The sequence below is a fragment of the Malaclemys terrapin genome, chromosome 4 (genome assembly GCF_027887155.1).
Source record: "Malaclemys terrapin pileata isolate rMalTer1 chromosome 4, rMalTer1.hap1, whole genome shotgun sequence".
Lineage (NCBI taxonomy): Eukaryota > Metazoa > Chordata > Testudines > Emydidae > Malaclemys > Malaclemys terrapin.
This window is the reverse complement of record NC_071508.1, coordinates 55,466,369-55,487,987: the sequence shown is the minus strand read 5'-3', so window position 1 is coordinate 55,487,987 and position 21,619 is coordinate 55,466,369. Positions and strand designations below refer to the sequence as shown.

The 21,619-nt window shown below is 45.7% G+C and overlaps 1 protein-coding gene and 1 long non-coding RNA gene across 2 annotated transcripts in view; one reads left to right on the top strand and one right to left on the bottom strand.

Annotated features, from left to right (window-relative positions):
* The window catches only part of LOC128835620 (uncharacterized), a 60,895-nt gene extending 50,554 nt beyond the window's left edge, over nt 1-10,341 (top strand). Inside the window, exons 3-4 of the long non-coding RNA XR_008444678.1 lie at nt 9,160-9,246; nt 10,062-10,341. This is a non-coding gene — a long non-coding RNA (uncharacterized LOC128835620). The remainder of the gene's footprint in view (nt 1-9,159; nt 9,247-10,061) is intronic.
* The window catches only part of ZNF143 (zinc finger protein 143), a 70,667-nt gene that overhangs the window by 8,529 nt on the left and 40,519 nt on the right, over nt 1-21,619 (bottom strand). Inside the window, exons 11-13 of the mRNA XM_054025189.1 lie at nt 15,127-15,306; nt 4,817-5,044; nt 3,114-3,262 (exon numbers count right to left, since the gene is read on the bottom strand). Of these exons, the coding sequence (XP_053881164.1) occupies nt 3,114-3,262; nt 4,817-5,044; nt 15,127-15,306 (557 nt within the window). The remainder of the gene's footprint in view (nt 1-3,113; nt 3,263-4,816; nt 5,045-15,126; nt 15,307-21,619) is intronic.

Genomic DNA, 21,619 nt, shown 5'->3' with positions numbered 1-21,619 from the left:
AACTGCTTAGTAGTTCTGTTTTAATTAGATCATGTCCAAATTAACCTCAGACATTTAGACTGTCCATAGAAGTGTCTTGCATGAGGAACAGTAGAACTAAAAGTTTCACTAAAAGTGTTGGAGATGTGAACTCAACATGCCATTTTACATTTGTTTTGTCTTAACAGAAGTGTCAAACACACCTGCATTTTCATTTGGCTTAGAACATGCTGATAAAATATCATTGTAATTTTTCTTAAGAATTCAAAGACATAAGTATTTATTTTATGTTTTCAGTCTAATATGCATTACCAAACAGAAAAGAAATCCAAAAACGAAAGTCAAGTTGAGGTATAAGAACAAGTGCAAAGAATTTCTGTGTTAAGGCTGCCACACTCATTCACCTTTGGGCAGGACTGGCTCCAGGGTTTTTGCCGCCCAAGAGGCGGGGAAAAAAAAAAAAGCCGCGATCGCAATCACGATTGGCAGTGCTCCAACAGCAGCTCCACCGCACCGCTTTCTTCTTTGGCGGGAATTCGGCTGCAGATGCTTCCCTCCAAGAAGGACCCGCCACCGAATTGCCGCCGACCAGCCCAACGTGCTGCCCCTTCCCCTTGGCCGCCCCAAGCACCTGCTTGCTGGGCTGGAGCTGGCCCTGCCTTTGGGCATAAAAAATACACTACAATAATGGTCTCAAACACTACAATATAGTGTTACTGCAGTGTTAAGGCAGAACTGTATATTTAATCTTTGATTCATATTTGGGAGGTATTTTTCAGATCTAAATACATATATCAACTACTTGCCCTGCTGAAATATAAAAGGATGTGTCTTGTTGGTGTTGCAGGCCCCAAACAAGAAATAAAACAGATGAACCTCTTATGGCAAGGTCCTATTTCAGCTAAGTTCCTTATTTACCACTTAAATGAAAACAAACTTTCTGTAGAGATCTTTGTGCTGAGGTAGTATCAGTGCACTTCTTGTTCCTCTCTTGGCAGTGACTGAAGCCTGCCTTAGTTAGTAGTGATGGGAACTGTCCAGCAGCCCTAGAGCTGGCAAGCCCCTGCATTCAGAAGGTCAGAAGTCTGGACAGATACAGGAGAGTAAAACCTGGACCTGTGAGATCATAACAGCTTATTAAGGAATTTCAAGAAGCCTCAGAAACCAGGCTCTATGCAAAGAAGTTCTTATTATGGGGTGTGGCAGTGGGGGTGAGCAAAATGAGCCTGCAAAGTTTCTAAGGCCTTCCAACCCTGAGAGAGGGAACTGATCAAACAAACAGTAATAAGTCACCAGGACCAGATGGCATTAACCCAAGAGTTCTGAAAGAACTCAAATATCAAATTGCAGAACTGCTAACCATGGCATGTAACCTCTCTCTTAAATCAGCCTCCGTATCAGATGATTGGAGAGTAGCTAACATAACATTTATTTTGAAAAAAAGGCTCCAGAGACGATCCTGGCAATTACAGGCCAGTGAGCCTAATTTCAGTACCAGGCAAATTGGTTCAAACTATAGTAAAGAACAGAATTATCAGACATATAGATAAACACAACACGTTGGGGAAGAGTCAATACAGCTTTTGTAAAGCGAAACTATGCCTCACAAGTCTATTAGAATTGTTTGAGGGAGTCAACAAGCATGTGGATAAGAGTGATCTGGTCAATATAGTATACTTGGACTTTCAGAAAGCCTTTGATAAGGTCTCTCACCAAAGGCTCTTAAACAAAGTAAGCAGTCCTGGTATAAGAGGAAAGATCCCCAGTAACTGGTTAAAAGACAGGAAACAAAGGATAGGAATAAATGGTCAGTTTTCACAATGGAGAGAGAGAGGTAAATAGTGGGATCCCCAAAGATCTGTACTGGGACCTGAGCTGTTCAACAGATTCATAAATGATCTGGAAAAAGGGATGAAGAGTGAGGTGGCAAAATTTCCAGATGATACAAAGTTACTCGAGGTAGTTAAGTCCAAAGCTGACTGAGAAGAATTGCAAAGAGATCTCACTGAACAGGGTGATTGGGCAACAAAATGGCAGATGAAATAGAATGTTGGTAAATGCAAAGTATTGCACACTAGAAAACGTAATCCCAACTATACATACAAAATGATGGGTTCTAAATTAGCTGTTACCACGCAAGAAAGAGATCTTGGGGTCACTGTGGAGGGGAGGGATAGCTCAGTGGTTTGAGCATTGGCCTGCTAAACCCAGGATTGTGAGTTCAAGTCTTGAGGGGGCCACTTGGGGATCTGGGACAAAATCAGTACTTGGTCCTGCTAGTGAAGGCAGGGGGCTGGACTCGATGACCTTTCAAGGTCCCTACCAGTTCTAGGAGATGGAATATCTCCATTAATTAATTTTTTTAAATTAATGGATAGTTCTCCGAAGACATCTGCTCAACATGCAGTGGCAGTCAAAAAAGAGAACAGAGTGTTAGGAACCATTAGGAAGGGGATAGATAAGAAGAGAGAAAATATCATAATGCTACTATATAAATCCATGAGACACCCAAACCTTGAATACTTTGTGCAGCTCTGGTTGCCCCATCTCGAAAAGGATATATTAGAATTGGAAAAGGAACAACAAAAATGATTGGGGTATGGAACAGCTTCCATATGAGGAGAGATTAAAGAGACTGGGACTATTCACCTTAGGAAAAGAGATGACTAAGAGTGGATATGATAGAGGTCTGTAAAATCTTGAATGGTATGGAGAAAGTGAATAGGGTAATGATTTTTTTACCCCTTCACAGAACACAGAAACTAACGGTCACCTGGTGCAAATAATAGACAGCAGGTTTAAAACAGATGTAAGGAAGCACTTCTTCACACAACGCACATTCAACCTGTGGAATTTGTTGCTATGGGATGTTGTGAAGGCCAAAAAGGCTTTGTATTCATACTCTGCTCAGAACAAACAAAGGCCTAACCTGTGTATTCCAGAGGAAGCCCATTCTTAAACTTATTTTTATTCTGACCCAGATGTGAAACCTGGCCCTAATACATACAAACATCCATTATTCAGGGATTTTAACTCTAACGTAAGTAGGCATAATGGAATATCCGAAGATAAATAATAGCTTTAATTCTGAATATCTTCTTGTTAGGAAATTCTTTACCATGGTGAATACTTACATGCTGGGTCCCATCCTGGGAAATTAATGCAACTTGTTGACCAAGCCCTGACTGAGTAACTGTAGCAACTTGTGCGGAAACGACATCCTCCCCATCTACACCTGTGACATAGGTTATCTGGGAGCCTTTTAGAACATCTTCACCTTGACCTATTTCATAAAAGGAAGGCAGAAGGATATGTTACATACTGCAGATACTAATAGTAATAAGAGTAAAGCTAAAAAGAAAAAAGCAACTTTCTGGATAAAAAGTTTTAAATTTTGGGTTGTAAAGAGGGGAGGGGAAGAGAGAGAGAAGGAAATGGAAACTGCTATTGAAATCAAATAAAAATGCCCCAAATGACTGTTTTACTAAGTCTGGGACATATTTTTTAAATGGAGAATAATGCATATAAATCCCGTGCATTGAAAAGAAAATAGACATTTTGGTATTCAAGGCATATTTACATAGTTTATAAGCAAAGATAATATTAAAAAGGGTGACAAACAATACTGTGATTCATTTAATTAAACATTAACCTTTACATACTAAGGTTTGATGTAATCACAATCGGCAGCTCATTAAAAGAATTATTCATTAACGAACACACTGAACTGCAGAGGAGTAGAGTGGCATCATTGTGTGAGGACTGATATAACAGTATATTATCTTAATAAATGTTTAACCTTGGCAAATAGAAATCTTCCATTCTAATCTTTGCTTTGTAAGTAGCAATCAGAATGCGGCAATTTACTTAAGAGGGGTTTCGCTGCAGTCTCCCATATACAAATAGTAAAATTGCTTTTCCAGTCAGGATAGATCACTTATTTACATCTACCCTATATCCAACCCCAACACCAGCTAAAATAAGAATGTAAAAAATGTTTGTTTTCTTGCAATAAGAAAATGCATTTTTTCACACTGCAATGAGTCTGACTTTTTACTCTGACTGGATTTAGTCTCTAAAGTACCATAAAGACCGTTTTCTACATAGTGATCCTACATACAGAAAAACTGCTTGCCAACAGTAAATGGACATCTTGTATGGGCTGTGCTGGGGGCAGATCCATAGAGCATAGCACTGTGGGCATTCTCAACAGCCCCACAACCCCCAGGGCAGCCCAGAAAGGCTGTTGTAAAGGCCACTTTGGTTCCAGAAGTAGCTCAAAATCAGGAGGGTGCAAAGATAGTGTGAAGCCACTTTTTTCCCTCCCTTCTCCAGGGCTGCGCCTTTAAGATCAGAGCACAGACTCTCACGCATGGTGTTTTATATACTTAGAAGAATCCTTTAGGATGTAATATAAACATTTTGTCTATTTTCGGGCCTGCTTCAATATGATATTCATAGACGGAGTGATCTAGTGGTTAGAGCACAGGAAGGCTGTTTCTCTGTTTTATTCTCAGCTTTGCCACTGACTTGTTTTATGACCAAGTCACTTACTCTCTCAGTGCCTGATTACTCATCTAGAAGATGGATATAGTAATATCTACCTATTGTGCCTCACACGGCTATTTTGAGGTTTACTTAGTGTTTGTAAAGCACTTTAGTACTCTCAGATAAAAGGTGCTAGTTAGTGCAAAGTATTACTGAAGAAAATATCACACCTGTCTTTTAATTCCCCTGACTCTGTGGAATACTGATAGTCATAAGTGTGTGCTGGATGCAATCTTTTATTTTGCTACTATGGGAGGAAGATCAGAGACTGGGAATACCAAACACAAACCTGGAGGCGGCTCAAAGAAAGCTTCCTGCTCTTCTTCAATTGGCTCTGTGTCGTTGTGCGCTGTCCGCTTGTGCATAGCAAGTGTGGAAATCTGCTTGTATGTTTTCCCACAGTGATTGCAGTTGTATGGTTTGGAATGAGTATGTACAACATGGTGTTTGTATAAACTGGAATATTCTGTGAAACGTTTGTCACAGCCAGGAACCGTGCAGACATAGGGCTTCTCACCTACAGGGAAAGACAAAAGGGATGAAGAAAATTATAACCAGGATATGCAGGAAAACCCTGACAATAAATATCCTGCCACTTACACAGACATTTAATGACACAGTTTTACTACCACCCAGATCAGTCATGCGTTCTCCAACTTCCTTTCCTAACGCAGCAATGGCCACAATGCAATGCATGGCTGTCCTCTTTAATACCGATGTGCTGCTACAATAGGCTGGCCCTACCGTGCTGTCTGAGGAGGCTATTCAGATCAAGAAGGACCATGCATGCTGGATCTCCTAATTTTCATGTGCCAGATATTCATACTAAAGATGAGGGAAGCTGCAATCTGCTCCACTATCTGAAAATAACACGTGGCTCTCCAAGCTCCTGGCAAGATGCCAATATAGCCCTCACTTTGCCACAGTATTCACAATTCTGCCCTAACTCTTTACATTAGCTGCCCCTCTGACTTCATACAAAGTTCTGCACTTATCCTCCTTCAAAGATTAAATGTGTTATTTGGTCTGGTAAGTTAGAGTCCCAAACCTCAGTCTCTTTAGCTCTATAGGAATTTTATGGAATTTATATATATATAAAAATGATTAAAGCTAAATAGAAGTGACATTCTTCACTTAAAATCAATATAACACACACTCAAACCCAAAAATCAGTTCAAGAGGTATACAAAATCTTCAACTCCAGGAGATTTATTCATCCCTGCTAACAATGAAAAAGAGGAGGATACAAAAAATCATGGCTACAGGTCTGTAGGACCCTGCACATGGATGCAGTGTTACTTCTTCTGATTCAGCCTAGCAGTTAGACCAGGTGGATCCTGTTAGGTCCAGAAGAGGAGGTTATTCACCTGTGCAATAACTGACGTTCTTCGAGATGAGTGCTCCACTCCAGGTGTTGGTGCGCCCCTGTGCCTTTGCTGGGAGTTTTTTTACAGCAGTACTCACACGGTCCCGCACATGCGCGGTGCCAGGGCCGGTGCTACCAATACGGCAAAGTAGGCGGTTGCCTAGGGCGCCAAGATTTGGGGGCACCAAAAAACGGTGCCTCCAATTTTTTTTTTTTTACAGCATTCCCAGGCTGGGCTGCTGGCGGCGCGCTGACACGTGCGGCTCAGACTTCCTCTCCCAGCGCAGTGGCCACTCCACTTCTCCCACCTCCCAGGCTTGCGGCGCCAATCAGCTGTTTGGCGCAGCAAGCCTGGGAGGAGAGGAGAATTAGAGCAGGGGCGGCATGCTCGGGGAGGAGGCGGAGCAGAGGTGAGCTGGGGTGGGGAGCTGCTGCACAGCTCCCCGGGCCGGAGAGGTGGGGAGCTGCCGTGGGCGGGGGTGTGCTTCAGGAAGGGGGGGGGGGGAGCTGCCGCAGGGCTCCCCACCCCAGTTCACCTCTGCTACGCCCCCTCCCCGAGCACGCCGTTGCTGCTCCACTTCTCGCGCCAATCAGCTCTTCGGTGCCACAAGCCTGGGAGGGAAGGAGAATTAGAGCAGGGGCAGCGTGCTCGGGGAGGAGGCGGAGCAGAGGTGAGTTGGGGTGGGGAGCTGCTGCATGGCTCCCCGGCGTTGGGGGAGCTGCCATGGTGGGGGCGTCTCAGGGTGGGAGGGGGGGAGCGGGGCAGGCGCAAGATGGAAGTTTCGCCTAGGGTGCGAAACTTCCTTGCACTGGCCCTGGCGATGCCTACCTCATGCGCCGACTGTCTCTCAATAGCATGCGCAGCCCGGGCTCCTCAGTTCCTTCTCTACAACGGAGACCGCTCCAAAGTAGAGGGGAGGAGGATGGGTAGTGGAGCACCCAGGGACACTCATCTTGAACAACGTCAGTTACTGCACAGGTTAGTAACCTCCTCTTCTTCGAGAGATGTCTCTGTGGGTGTTCCACTCCAGGTGACTGAAAAGCAGCATCTCTTAAGGAAGTAGGGACTTCGGATCTGATATGAAAACTGTAGACAGCACACCTCAGCCCATTTGAATGTCGATCAGGGGACCCTGAGTAAGAGCATAATGTTAAGCAAAGGTATGCTCTGAAGCCCAGGTGGCGGCTTTGCAAATATCCGGAGAGGGGAACGTTACGTAAGAATGCCAAGACGTTGACACAGATCTGGTGGAGTGTGCTCTAACAGAAGCTGGAGGTTTATCTTCTTTAGTTGGTAGCACAGGCGGATGCAGTCTGCTATCTAATTGGATATTCTCTGGGTAGAGATGGATTTGCCTCTGGATCGTTCTGCGATTGAAATGAAAAGTTTAGGGCAAGCCCTAAATGGCTTAGTCCTATCGAAATAAAAGGACAATGCTCTGCACACGTCGAGTGCGTGCACTGCTGATTCAAAAGCGTTCGCATGCGGTTTAGGAAAGAAGACTGGTACAGTGATAGATTCATTGAGGTGGAAGGAGGAATGCACCTTCGGGAGAAATTTAGGATGTGTTCGGAGCGTCACTTAGTCCTTAAAAAAATATAGTGTACAGTGGTTCAGCCATAAGCGCTACAAGTTCTCCTATACATCTGGCAGATGTAATGGCAACTAAAAATGCAGTTTTCATGGATAGATGTAGGAGGCAGCATGTTGCAAGCGGCTCAAATGAATGGTGCATCACAGATATGAGGACCAAGTGCAGGTCCCAGGGTTGAGTGGGTGGTCTAATGTCCAGGTATAGCGTCTGGAGGCCCTTGAGGAACCGCGTTGTGATGGGGTGGGCAAAGTGAGTAGTGGCGCCGGTCTTATTGTGAACCGCCATAATTGCCATTAGATGTACCTTTATGGAGCTAAATGAGAGCCCAGATAGTCTAGCATTAGTGAAAGAGGGGCGGAAGCAGGAGCGGTTTACTTGGCGGAGCACCAGTGAATAAACCTAGTCCATTTATGGAGATAACACAACAAAATCCACATGTACCACCTATGTAATAGTACTCTTTGTACATGTTAAGAGCAGTCTAGTTCCTCATTAGAGAGCCATTGAGGAGCCATGCTTTGAGGCACAGCATTGTTACACTGGGGTGGTGTAGTTGACCCCTGCATTGTGATAAAAGGTTCGGAAGGGGGGGAGGAAGTGGAATCAGCAGGCAAACTGACATCCTCTTTAAAAATAGGTACCATGCCTGTCTGGGCCACATAGGGGTTATTAGTATGACCCTGGCCCTCTCCGCTCACCTTTTTTGCAATACCCTATGAAGAACTGGTATCAGGGGGAATGCGTATAGGAAACTGTCGTTCCATTTGATGATGAATGTGTCTCCCATTGAGTGCTTTCCTAGGCCTGCTCTGGAACAGAATTTTGGGCATTATTGTTGGTTACAGTTGCAAAAAGATCCAGTCGCGGGTAGCCCCATATTTTGAATATGTTGTATCGTTTATCTCCCATTCGTGATCTATGGGAAAAGATCTGCTGAGCTCATCCGCAATGGTGTTTAGTGAACCAGGTATGTAGGAGGCTGAAATTTGGATACTGTGTTGGTGGCACCAATTTCAAAGTTTCATAGCCTCCATGCAGAGCGAGTGGGATTGAGCTCCCCCTTGTCTGTTTATATAAAACATACAGGCGATGTTGTCGGTCATGAGTCTGATATGTTGATTCTGGATGTATGGGAGAAATTGGAGGCAGGCGTTGTGGACCGCTTGGAGCTCTAAAAGATTTATGTGTAGTGAGGCTTCTGTAGGCGACCAGAGTCCATGAGTGGTGTGGTGTACCATGTGTGCTCCCCAGACCGTGAGGGAAGCATCCATGGTAATTATAATGGAGGGGAACTCCTGCACGAATGGGACTCCAAAGCAGAAGTTGTGTGGACAAGTCCACCATCTGAGTGAGTCCTTGACTTTGGTAGGTATGGATAGAAGTATGTTTAGGCCATGCACATTCGGTTTGTAGATAGTAATCATCCAACTCTGCAGGCACCGCATGTAGAGGGATGCATTCTTGACCACAAAAGTGCAAGAGGCCGAGAAGTTGCTGACCATCCTGGACAATTACCTGTGGGCTGTTTTGCAACTTAGCGGCAAGATTCTTTATGGTACTCAATCTATCGGATGGGAGATATGCAAGTCCGGTTATGGAATCGAGGTGAGTGCCTATGAACTCTAGTCGCTGAATGGGAGTTAATGTAGATTTGTTTTTGTTTATTTGTAGGCCAAGACCCTGGAAGCAGTCGATGGGCATCTGTGTGACTTGGATGGCCTCCTCAAGAGTCTGTGCCTTGAGCAGGCAATCGTCCAGGTAAGAAAAAATTAGAAGCCCTTTTTTCCGTAGGTGTGCTGTTGCCACCACGAGAATCTTGGAAAAAAGACGTGGGGTGCTGTTGAGAGGCCAAAGGGCAGAACCTAGTGATTTGAGCCCATGACAAATCTGAGAAAACGCCTCTGGGCAGGGTGTATAGTTACATGAAAATAAGCATCCTGCAGGTCAAGGGCTGCAAACCAATCTCCCTGCTTCAGCACTGGAATTACAGTTGTGAGGGTAACCATTTTGAATTTTTTCTTTTTGACAAACTTGTTGAGTCGCCTGAGGTTGAGAATGGGTCGCCATCCCCCACTTTTCTTTTCTGTTAAAAAGGAGTGGGAATAAAAATCCTTTCCCCTGTACTAATTGGGCACCATCTCCACTGCTCCTATTTGTAGAAGATCTGGCACCTCATGAGAGGGGTCCCTGAAGAGGGACAGGGTGGACGATGGGTGGGGGGTATGGACAGGAAGGGGATGGAATAGCGCAATTGGATGACCTCTAGGGCCCATCTGTCTGTAGTGATGGCTCGCCAGTTGTGGCAGAATGAGAGCAAATGGTGACCAAAAGATTGGATGAGAAGTATAAGTGCTGGAGTGGGTGGGAGGTCTTCTATACCCTCGACCAAGGCTTTAAATCTGCTTATTAGGTGGAGGGGGTTGGGACGGTGCCGATGTTATAAGGCGGCGTCGTTGATGCCTGGGTCTCTGGCAGTGTTGCTTCTGGTGGTCATATGGCCTCGGTTGTTGCTGTGTGTAGGCCAGGTATTGTGGGCGTTGGGTAAGGCTGATACCTGTATTATCTTCTTCTAGTTGCCGGTGTATGGATGCCTAGGGATCTGAGTGTCGCTCTGGAATCCTTCATGGTGTGCAGTACCTCGTTGGTTTTTGCTGCAAATAATTTCTCGCCATCGAAGGGGAGATTCTTCATGGTGTTTTGTATCTTGCGTGAGAAAGAAAAAGAGGTAAACCATGAAGCCCAACGCATCACTACGGCCGTCGCGGTGGACCTGGCAGCTGTGTCTGCAGCATTGAGGACAGCCTGCAATGCCGTGCGGGAAATAATCTGTCCTTCAGAGACTACTGCTTTGAATTGTTGTCTCTTGTCCTCTGGGATGTCATTAATAAAATCCATGAGTTTCCCGTAATTTCTGTGATCATATTTGGCCAGTAGGGCCGCGTAGTTTGCAACTCTAAATTGTAGTGTATATGATGCATAAACTTTGCTGCCGAGTAGGTCCATTCTTTTGCTGTCCTTGTCAGAGAGAGTGGACAGGAAATGCTGCTGTTTGTTCAATTGGTTGGCTGTTTCTACTACCAGTGAATTTGGTGCTGAGTGCGTGAAAAGGAATTCTGAGTTCCTGGAGGGGATATAGTATTTCCAGTCTGCTCTTTTGCAGGTAGGGGGTATGGTGGCTGGGGTTTGCCCGATATTCTTGACAGGTCCATAATGGCTCCATTAATGGGTAGGGCGATCTTAGAGGAGGTTGATCAGCTCATGCTGAGTCTCCAATACCTCCTCTAGAATGATCTTGAGCTCATTAGCCATTCTTTTGAAGAGGTCCTGAAAATGAGTAAAATCATCTGCTGTTGTGGGGGGCGGCGGAGGGGCATAATAGCCTTGTCCAGTGAGGTGAACGAATTAGTATTATTTGGAGAGGATTCAGGTGCTTCCTCGTCTGCGTGCACCATTGCCGGTTGCTCCTGTTCATCCGTCGTCGAAGCGTGCACAGGTACAGGAGGAGATCTAGTGTCGCCTTTGCGTGGGCTGTGCTGGCTACTGTGGTGCCTGCTGTAGGACACCCATGGGTTCCAGTAATGCCATTGTCCGGGGAAGAGCATGGGTGGTCCCATCCACAGGTGTCCATACCAGGGTAGTAAGTCCCTGGAATATGAGGGCCTCCGTCTCCTTGGTCCCATGCTAGCAGAAGTGTGAAGGAGAGAGGAATTGTGTGGTGAAAAAACTCCCTCCACTTCATCGTCCTTATCACTAGAAAAGTGAGAAGGTACAGGGGACAGCTGTCGGTGCCGCGCCGACTTTTCCAGTGAGAGATCGGTACCAAGCAGTGGGGAATCTGGAGTTGGCGAAATTAGCAAATTGCGGGAATGAATAAATTGTAGTGCAGAGGTAGAAGGAGCTGGAATATATTGCGCTGGGTGCACCAGCAGTGCCGCAGTGTCGGCCAGTGCTGATTGGTGCGGCGCCGTATGCGGAGTAATAGGTGGTTGAGGTGTCGGTGCTGGGACTGCAACCGTCCTTGTGTGTGGCACGAGCAGGCTCAGCTGAGTTGGCACCGAGTCCTTTGCACTATAGCGGTGTGGTGCCATATTAGAAGAGGCAGGCAACTTTAAGCCCATAGCCTCGGCACCGGAGTGGTGCGTACCGGCAGCAGTTGGGGTACAGACAGTGCTGGAGGTCCCCAGAGCATCGTATGCGCTGAACCGTGGAGCGGTGAGCACTGACGAAACAGACCTGGCCGGAGACCGTTTGGATGCCTGCTGGTCTCTGTGAGGTGATGAAGCTGGCCATTTTTTTGCTGTTTTCTTGTCCTTAGTGGACTTAGGAGGGCTGTATCTCGAGTAGGACTCCTGATTTGGGTCAGAGGCAGGTCTGAGGGACTTCATTAGAATTAACTTGAGCTTCAGGGCTCTATCCTTTCATGCCCTAGTCTTCAGTTTATTTAAGTGGGCACATTTTTGGAGGATGTGGGTCTCCCCCAAACAGAGAACACACTGAGAATGACCATCAGAGATAGGGATGGCCTCTCTGCACGTAGTGCATCTCTTAAAACATAGTGAGCCAGGTATAGTATAAACCAGGGGTGGGCAAACTTTTTGGGCCAAGGGCCACATCTGGGTGGGGAAATTGTATGTAGGGTTGGGGCAGGGGGCTGGGGTGCGATGTGCAGGAAGGGGCTCAGGGCAAGGGATTGGGGCAGAGGAGGGATGCGGGGTGTATGAAGGGGCTCAGGGAAGTGGGCAGAGGTGCAGGGTGCGGCAAGGGGCTCAGGGCAGGGGGTTGATGCACAGGGGTGCAGCAAGAAGCTCAGGGCAGGGGGTTGGGATGCAGGAGGGGTGCAAGGTGCAGGCAGGGGGCTTAGGGCAGGGAGTTGGGGGGCGGGGTGCAGGAGGGGTTCTGGCTCCAGCCCAGCGCAGCTTACCTAAAGCAGCGCTGGGGTGGCAGTGGTGTGCACCGGGGCCAGGGCAGGCTCCCTGCATGCCTTCCCTGTCCCCGGTCCCGCGCCACTCCAGGAAGCGCTGCGGCCCCTGGGAGAGAGGGGGCAGAGGGCTCCGCGTGCACTGCCCTTGCCGCACCTCCAGGAACCTCTCCCGAAGCTCCCATTGGCCGCTGTTCCCCGTTCCCGGCAGGGCTGGCTCCAGGCACCAGCGTAGCAAGCTGGTGCTTGGGGTGGCACATGGAAGGGGGCGGCACATCTGGCTCTTCGGCGGCGGGTCCCTCTCGGCTTGAAGGACCTGCTGCCGAATTGCCACCGAAGAATGAAGCTGCGGCGGTAGAGTTGCAGCATAAGTGCCACAGATTGCAATTGCGGCTTTTGGGGGTGGGGGAGCTGCTTGGAGTGGCAAAAACCCTGGACCCGGCCCTGGTTCCCGGCCAATGGGAGCTGTGGGGGGCAGTGCTTGGAGGCAAGGGGAACGCACGGAGCCCTCTGCCCCCCCCACCCGGGGGCCGCAGGGAAGTGGTGCTGGCCGCTTCTGAGAGCGGTGCGGGGCCCACGGCGCCACAGAGGGCAATCCCGCGGGCCGGATCCAAAGCCCTGAGGGGCCGGATCCGGCCCGCGAGCCATAGTTTGCCCACCTCTGGTATAAACTGTCTAACTAACTGACTGCAAAAACTGGGAAGGAATTTTATTTTTTTTTTGGAGATGAAGGGAGAAATGAAACTTGTCTGACTAAAAAAACTAGGTAAACTGCATAAACAACTATCTTAAGTGAAAAATAATTGAGTGAGACTGCTGAGCTCAGTCTCAGGCCGCGGACGGTAGAGAAGGAACTGAGGAGCCTGGGCCGCATGCGCTCTATTGAGGCACAGTTGGTGCGTGAGAAAGGGGTAAACAGTGAGGTGGCAAAGTTTGCAGATGATACTAAACTGCTCAAGATAGTTAAGACCAAAGCAGACTGTGAAGAACTTCAAAAAGATCTCACAAAACTAAGTGATTGGGCAACAAAATGGCAAATGAAATTTAATGTGGATAAATGTAAAGTAATGCACATTGGAAAAAATAACCCCAACTATACATACAATATGATGGGGGCTAATTTAGCTACAACAAGTCAGGAAAAAGATCTTGGAGTCATCGTGGATAGTTCTCTGAAAATGTCCACGCAGCGTGCAGAGGCAGTCAAAAAAGCAAACAGGATGTTAGGAATCATTAAAAAGGGGATAGAGAATAAGACTGAGAATATATTATTGCCCTTATATAAATCGATGGTACGCCCTCATCTCGAATACTGCATACAGATGAGGTCTCCTCATCTCAAAAAAGATATACTGGCACTAGAAAAGGTTCAGAAAAGGGCAACTAAAATGATTAAGGGTTTGGAGCGGGTCCCATATGAGGAGAGATTAAAGAGGCTAGGACTCTTCAGCTTGGAAAAGAGGAGACTAAGGGGGGATATGATAGAGGTATATAAAATCATGAGAGATGTGGAGAAAGTGAATAAGGAAAAGTTATTTACTTATTCCCATAATAGAAGAACTAGGGATCATCAAATGAAATTAATAGGCAGCAGGTTTAAAACAAATAAAAGGAAGTTCTTCTTCACGCAGCGCACAGTCAACTTGTGGAACTCCTTGCCTGAGGAGGTTGTGAAGGCTAGGACTATAACAGAGTTTAAAAGAGAACTGGATAAATTCAAGGTGGTTAAGTCCATTAATGGCTATTAGCCAGGACGGGGAAGGAATGGTGTCCCTATCCTCTGTCTGTCAGAGGGTGGAGATGGATGGCAGGAGAGAGATCACTTGATCATTGCCTGTTAGGTTCATTCCCTCTGTGGCACCTGGCATTGGCCACTGTCAGTAGACAGGATACTGGGCTAAATGGACCTTTGGTCTGACCCGGTACGGCCTTTCTTATGTTTCTTATGTGAGGCAAGCACCTTGCGTGCATGGCCCATGCGAGTACTGCTGTAAAAACCTGAGTGAAGGCGCAGGGATGCACCAACACCTGGAGTGGAGCACCCACAGGGATATCTCTCAAATAGCAGCAGCAGATGTTGATTCTTTCCGCAAGGGAGGGGGAAATAAGGGCAGGGAGAGAGTGGTCCAAGAGAGAAAAATTCCAGGAACAGCCAACAACAGACTGAAGTTTGTGCTTTACATTACTTAACAATAAAGGCGAACCTCACGGACTAAGGGTTTGATCCAAAGCCCTTTGGAAGCCCTGGCTGGGATGATTTAGTTGGGGATTGGTCCTGCTTTGAGCAGGGGGTTGGACTAGATGGCTTCCTGAGGTCTCTTCCAACCTTGATATTCTATGATTCTATGGAAATCTTTCCACTGTCTTCAAATGGCTTTGGGTTAGGCTCTAGATACAACTGTATTGAGAGCAGGATGAGAAAAATCACACCTCCTCTTAAGCAGAAGTTTGGTCATTTGGTGTGGTCTTCTGGGGCAAACCAGTCTATCACAGGGGTCCCCCATTGATGGAATAATGGCTCCATGATAGACCCTACAGTGACCATTTGTGGCTGGTCAAAGGGGAGAAAAGGGTTAAATAAAATAACAAAAACCATGACACATCACTATAAGAAACTTTCTATCCCAGTTCTGATGTGCAGCAATAATCGGTCCACCAAGGAGAAAATCACAGCAGCTAAAAAAGCAAATTGCTCTTCAAACAAAATGTCACTCACGTACCTGTATGTATTCTCACATGGTTCTTGTAATTGGTTGCACTGGCAAATGCTCTCCCACATCCTGGTTCTGTACAGTAATAGGGTCTTTCACCAGTATGCGTCCTGATGTGAACTTTTCTAATATTGGATGTTGTGAACGACCTTCCACAGCCTTCAAAGGGACATTTGAATGGTCTTTCACCTGGAACAAATATAGAAATGTATATAGGTAAAGTTATAAACCACTACAAAAATAAGTAACTGGATTTAGATTAAATTTAGGATTCTAAAGTGCTTGATTAATGATTTCTCATAATTTTAGCCCAGTTTTACTGTGAAAGAAAACCTCACACAGAAAACATTTCAAGACAGATCATCTGGTGCAAGAAAAGAATGTTACTTCCCCTCCAGTAACTGTGGTTTTTCAAGACACTAATCAGTGTGGATCCCGCTGTTGGTTCACATGTGCCTTATGCATGCAGAGCTGGAATTTCTTTGAATAACGGTGTCCTTTGGGACAATGCATATACCCTGTGCTGCCTCATGTTCCCATACAAAGGCATAAAGGGCAGGAGAGCCATCAGCCTCTATCAGTTCCCTTACAATTCAAAGCCCATGTTGCTGAGGACTCTGAAAACCAGGGATGTAAGATAAGTTATGGGATCCACATTGACAACAACATCTCAAAGAGCCACAATTACTGTAGGTATTCTTTTTAGAGACTGTCAGTGTCCTCTCTGGATGGTCGGAATGAGGCGTTCCAGTTATATCAGTCAAACAATGACTGTAGCACTGCCTCCTGAACTTGGTATCTGCCCTGGCTGCTATGTCAATGCAATAATGTTTAACAAAAAAACCCAGTGGGTTACTCCACATTGCAGCCATACAGATCTCAGAGACTGGAATGTTCCTGAAGCAGGTGGTAGATTCAGCCTATGCCCTAGTGCAGTAGTTCTCAACCAGGGGTCCGCGGCCCCCAAGGGGGCCTCAAGCAGGTTTCAGGGGGGCCTCCAAGCAGGGCCAGCATTAGACTTGCTGGGGCCCAGGGCAGAAAGCTGAAGTCCCACTGCATGGGGCTGAAGTCCCTGAGCCCCGCCACCCAGGGTTAAAGCTGAAGCCTGAGCAATGTAGCTTCATGGGAGGCCCCCAGGCAATTGCCCTGCTTGCTACCCCCTAATGCCGCCCTAGTTTTTATATGTAGAAAACCAGTTATTGCGGCACAGGTGGGCCGTGGAGTTTTTATAGCATGTTGGGGGGAGCTCAGAAAGAAAAAGGTTGAGAACCCCTGCCCTAGTGGAGTGTGCGTCAATGAGGCTTGCCAGCCAGTTGACAGCAAGTGGAAATGCACTTTGAGATTCATCTGGAGATTCTCTGTGATCAGATGGTTTGGCCCTTAAATGGGCTGGAAATGGCCACAAAGAGGCGGGAAGATAGGAAGTGTTGGTCTTTTAAGGTAATACATCAAAGCCCTGGCAACATCCAGAGTGTGACTTCAGGAAGAAGACTGGCAAGGCAATTGATTGGTTTAGGTGAAGGATTCAGACTACCTTAAGGATAAACTTGGGATGTGGTCTCAACACCAACTTGTCCCTACAGAATGATGTGTAGGCCACACTACCCATGAGGGCGTGGAGGCTCTCTGACTCGCTGGGGTTGAAGTGATGGCCACCAGAAAGACCATGATTGCATGGTGTACTGAGTAATCCAACAGTGGTTAAAAGGGAGGTTCTGTGAGTTGCAGGAGGATGACAGAGATGCCACAAAGGAGTAGGGTCTCTAGCTAGAGGGTAGGCATGAAGCAGGCCCTTAAGGAATTTCGATACCATAGGATGCAAGAAGATAGACTATAACTGTACCAGGGTGTACATACTGATATTGCTGGTAGGTGGACCTTGAAAGAGTTAAAATGTCCAGCTTTTTTAGTAGCTGTGTATAGTCAAGGAACTTCGGTACCTGTACCTCTACTGGGTCCATATTATTTTGGAATACCCAGATGGAAAATCTTTTCCATTAGGAGGAAGTAAATCTTCCTGGTGGAAGATTTCCTGCTTTGGATGAGGATTTTCTTAACCTTCAGGGACCAGTATCTTGTCAGCAGTGCTCACCCAACCAGTATCCAAGCTATCATTGCAACAACTGCAGGTCTGGGTGCAAGTTCTGATCTTGATTCTAAGATATTATGTCCAGGCAGGCTCAGAGGAATGGGGAGGCTGCATGGACATCTGTATCTTGTTTGACAGCCAATACTGCTTTAGCCAGTCAGGGGCTATTAGGATGACCGCAAATTTGTCTCACCTGATCTTGGATATTTATCCTGGGGATTACGGGAATCAGTGGAAAAGCATATAGCATCCCTCAAGACCACCAAAAGGAAGAAAAAACAGCTGTAATGAGCTAAGACTCTCACCTTCTCTTAAGCAGAAGTTTGATCATTTGGTGTTGTCTTTTGTGCCAAAACAATCTATCACAGGGTCCCCCCATTGATGGAATAATGGCTCCATGATAGATCCTACAGTGACCATTTGTGGCTGGTCATTGCATGCCTGGTTAAGAAATCTGCTAGATCATTGCTGACTCTTGGTAGGTATATAGCAAGCTGGGTAATCTTGTGTTGGGGGACACAACATTCAGAGTCAGATGGCTTCCTGGCAGAGATGGGATGATCAGGCACCTCATTGTTTGGTATGTATATAGTGCATAGTGGACGTGTTGTCAGTCAGGATTTGCATTGTGGTGTTCTGCAGAACAGGCAGGAATGCTCTACAGGCTAGTCTGATAGCTCTCAGCTCCAGGACATTCATATACAAAATTTACATCATACCGAGACCATGTCCCTTGCACCTGCAAATGGCTCAGATGGGCACCCAGGCTGTGTGTGGCAAGTGTCAGTTGGGGAAGGAACAAAGAAGGGAACCCCTTCCCACATGTTCACTGGGTCTTGACACCGAGGGATCTCTTGTAGGACCAAAGGCAGGACAGTGGCCCTCCTGTTCATGTGATGTCTGGACAGGGAGTACATGGACCTCAGCCACAGTTATAATGACTGGAGGTGAAGTCTGGCAAACAGTGTCATGTACATGCACACAAACCTATAGCCAAAGAGTTCATGTGTGCACCATTCTGGGGTTCAATTTTAGGGTGTTTGCCACCCACTGGAGAAACTGGAATTGGTCTTCTGGTAGGCAGGCTCTGGCTGATGTGGAACTGATCAAAACACCTATAAACTCTATCATCTCCCATGGTTCAAGGGAGGATTTCTTCACAAGGATTCTTAGTTGAGAGAACAGGGAAAGGATGTATCCCAAAGCTGTTGCAATCTCCTGTGGGGAACTGATTCTGATGAGCCAATCATCAAGGTACAGGTAGACATGGATTCCCTGCCTCCTTAAATGTGTTGCCACTACTGCAAAGTATTTTGTGAAGACTCTTACTGCAGAGAAGAATCTGAAGGGTAGGATCCTCTCTGATTAAATGGTTGGGCCTCACTGTGCATCTTAGATTCTTCTGGGGGGCAGATGAATAGCTATAAGGAAGTATGCATACTGCAAGTACAGACCTATGAGCCAGTCTTGAGCTCAGAGAGATGGAGCGATGGAAGCAATTGCTACTATGTTGAGCCTGAGGCAACAAATGTATTCATCGAGTCCCCTTAATAGCATGAAGACCCCCTTTCTTCTTTGGAATGAGGAAATACTAGGAATAGAACCCTCTTCCCCTGAACTCTACTGGTATTTTGGTGGTGATACAGAGCGTTGATATTGCTCTGCCCCCAGATCCGATTCCTCATGATATTTTGGCATATTTGGTCTGGCAAGAGATGCTGATAGGTACAGTGACCCCTTCCTCAAGTTTGGCAAAGACTGGCTGGTGGGCCCCAGTAACCCTATTTAGGCCTTGTCAGCATAACAAGTACAATTTGTTCACCAGGTGCTGGCTAGTCCAGTGCCCTTCCTTATGAATCAGTGGTGGTGCAGGCCTGCAGGGAAAGCTGATAGACCTTTCCATGGTGTTGACCAGTGACCTCCCTGGAGAAGATTTTCTATTTGAAGATAGGGAGAACTTTTGCTCTGCCGATGGCGAGGAATAGATTTCCTTCGGGATGCTGCCGAAGCGTGTGGTGCTCTCAGTTCCAGAGTCTGTACTGGCACTAGCAGGTGCTTTGGCACCAATGACTGTTCCAGTTCTCCCCAGGCTTATTCTGTGTTTCACATCAACACCAAGGGGTGCACCACTGGAGCCAAGATCAGTGCTGGCACGGTCTTTCGCACTTTAGGATACTCCTCCTCTTTAGCCCTTGAAACTAAGCGGGCCTGGTGGATCTCCCGCCAAAGGATTTGCAATGTCTGTCTTTACGTCCAAGCTCTACCTGGAGCAGTCCCTTTTGGTGTCCGATTCAGAGTGGTCCCTTGTGTCAGACGTCGACAATGGAGATGTTAGTGCCCAATTCAATGCAAGGGATATTGGGATCAGCTTTAGTGCTAGTGCCTGGCACATTCTCGGCTCCATTTTCTCTGCATTGGTATTCAGTGTAGCTTGTCTGGTAGACAGGGTGCTGGATAAACACTGGCTTGTCCATTAGCAGGATACCTTGGAGCTCATCTCCTCAAGGTTCAAGGAGACCTTCATGGATCGTTCCAGAAGACAGAGTTTCAGCCTCTCGTCTTGTGACTTATGCATCCCAGCAGAGAATGACAGGCCTACTGAGCATATGTCATTATGTGTGACTCTCCTAGACAGATGAGGCACTTACTTTTAAGGAAATTAGTCAAATTAGTTAAGCAGGATGGACACGGCTTAAAGCCTGCAGTTTTTGAGACTGCCATGTTAAGAAGTATTGTACAGGGAGTGCTTGGGAGGTGAGGGAGGAATCTAGTTGTTAGTCAAGAGAGGCCTAAATTATCACAGCAGTTGAAAAATCAAGGTAATCAGGAGACTTCTGAAGATATTAGATATTATATTTAGAGAATCTTCAAGAAGGTTTAGCCAAAGCTAAAATTCGCATGTCAGACTCTGCCAGGTTCCATCTTTTTGCTATGGGTGGTAAAAAGGAACTGAGGGAGCCACACTGCCCTTTATGCCCTCATATGGGGGCATGAGGAGGCACAGAGAGCATGAGTGGCCCCTGACAGACACTATTATTCAAAGAAACTCTGTTTTCTCACACATCAGGTGCATAAATACATACAGTGGGATTCACACTGATACATACTTGAAGAATATTATTTTTCTACTATTAAGGACTGTATAAATGCATGATGACACAATGAGGTGCAAATATTACGGAAGACACAGAGAAGACCAGCATTTTATAGAAATAATTTAATCAACAGTGCTCACTTTATTTCATAAAATTAATTTAAACTTTTAATATGTGAACTTTTATATGCAGCATAAGCTGATTTTGAAGAGCTGTAGCACAAAGCAATTCATTCCCTTAGTCAATCATAATTAAAGCATTTAAAAATTGGGTTCTTTTTTATAATGATTTGCTATTTAAGAACTAAAACTGTGTCCTAAATACTACAGGAAGGAAAGAAATAAATGTATACTGAAATATGTCCGAGGCTGGCAGTCTTTGCCTGAAACACTCCACTCTGTCAGCAGGTGTTAGTCCTGCTGGGAAAATAGTTAAATTGGTTCTGCTGAATTACTGAGGGAGATGATTTGTAACTTCACCTATATTAAAAAAAGAGGATTTAGAATGTGGGCTGACCCCTAGAAGAAGCCAAGTCTGGGAGAAGGTTTGAACAGAGTTTTATTTTGATTTTTACTGTCTTTGGTCCTGTTCTTGTAATCACATCTGCCTGGGTGGATCCAAATGATCACTAGGAGTCACATGGGCCCAAAATTTGTTAGTATTTTCTTAAAATTGCTCTGCCTATAATCCTTCTCCATTTTGCAACCAGCATCAAAGTGATAGATTTAGAATACAAAAATATTTAGAATCGTTGGCCCTTACAACACATGGAGTCTCTTTCACAGCTCATGATCATATTGGGAAAAAGTATTTTATGGAAATACATTCTGTGGCTTGAACACAAATATCAGGAACATATTGAATTAACAAATCTTCTGCTGAGACTAGCTGAATCATTGTTACTAAATACTTAGCTGAAACTGAGAAAATCACATAGCCTTTCAGCAAAATTCTCAAACTGTGTAAATATTTAGATTAAAGGTATTACAAATGTGTATCATTTATTCAATAGTTTTTAAGGACGCCTACCCATTCAAAGCTCTTTAATATATAAATATGCATTTAAACTATTAAAAAAACACATTATCAAATGTAAGCATATTATACAATTTGTACATTTATAAGCTGAAATTGACAAAGTGTCAAAAATGTTTTAGTGATTTAGCATATAATTGGATTTTTTTTAATTTAAAACTTTTTCATAGTCAAAACTCTTTAATAAAAACGATTACTCTGCATGGGCAGAAACAACTTTCTAAAGATAAATATCCCTGACATTTTAGTTTATTTCTTCAAAATACCAAAGCAAATTCATTAC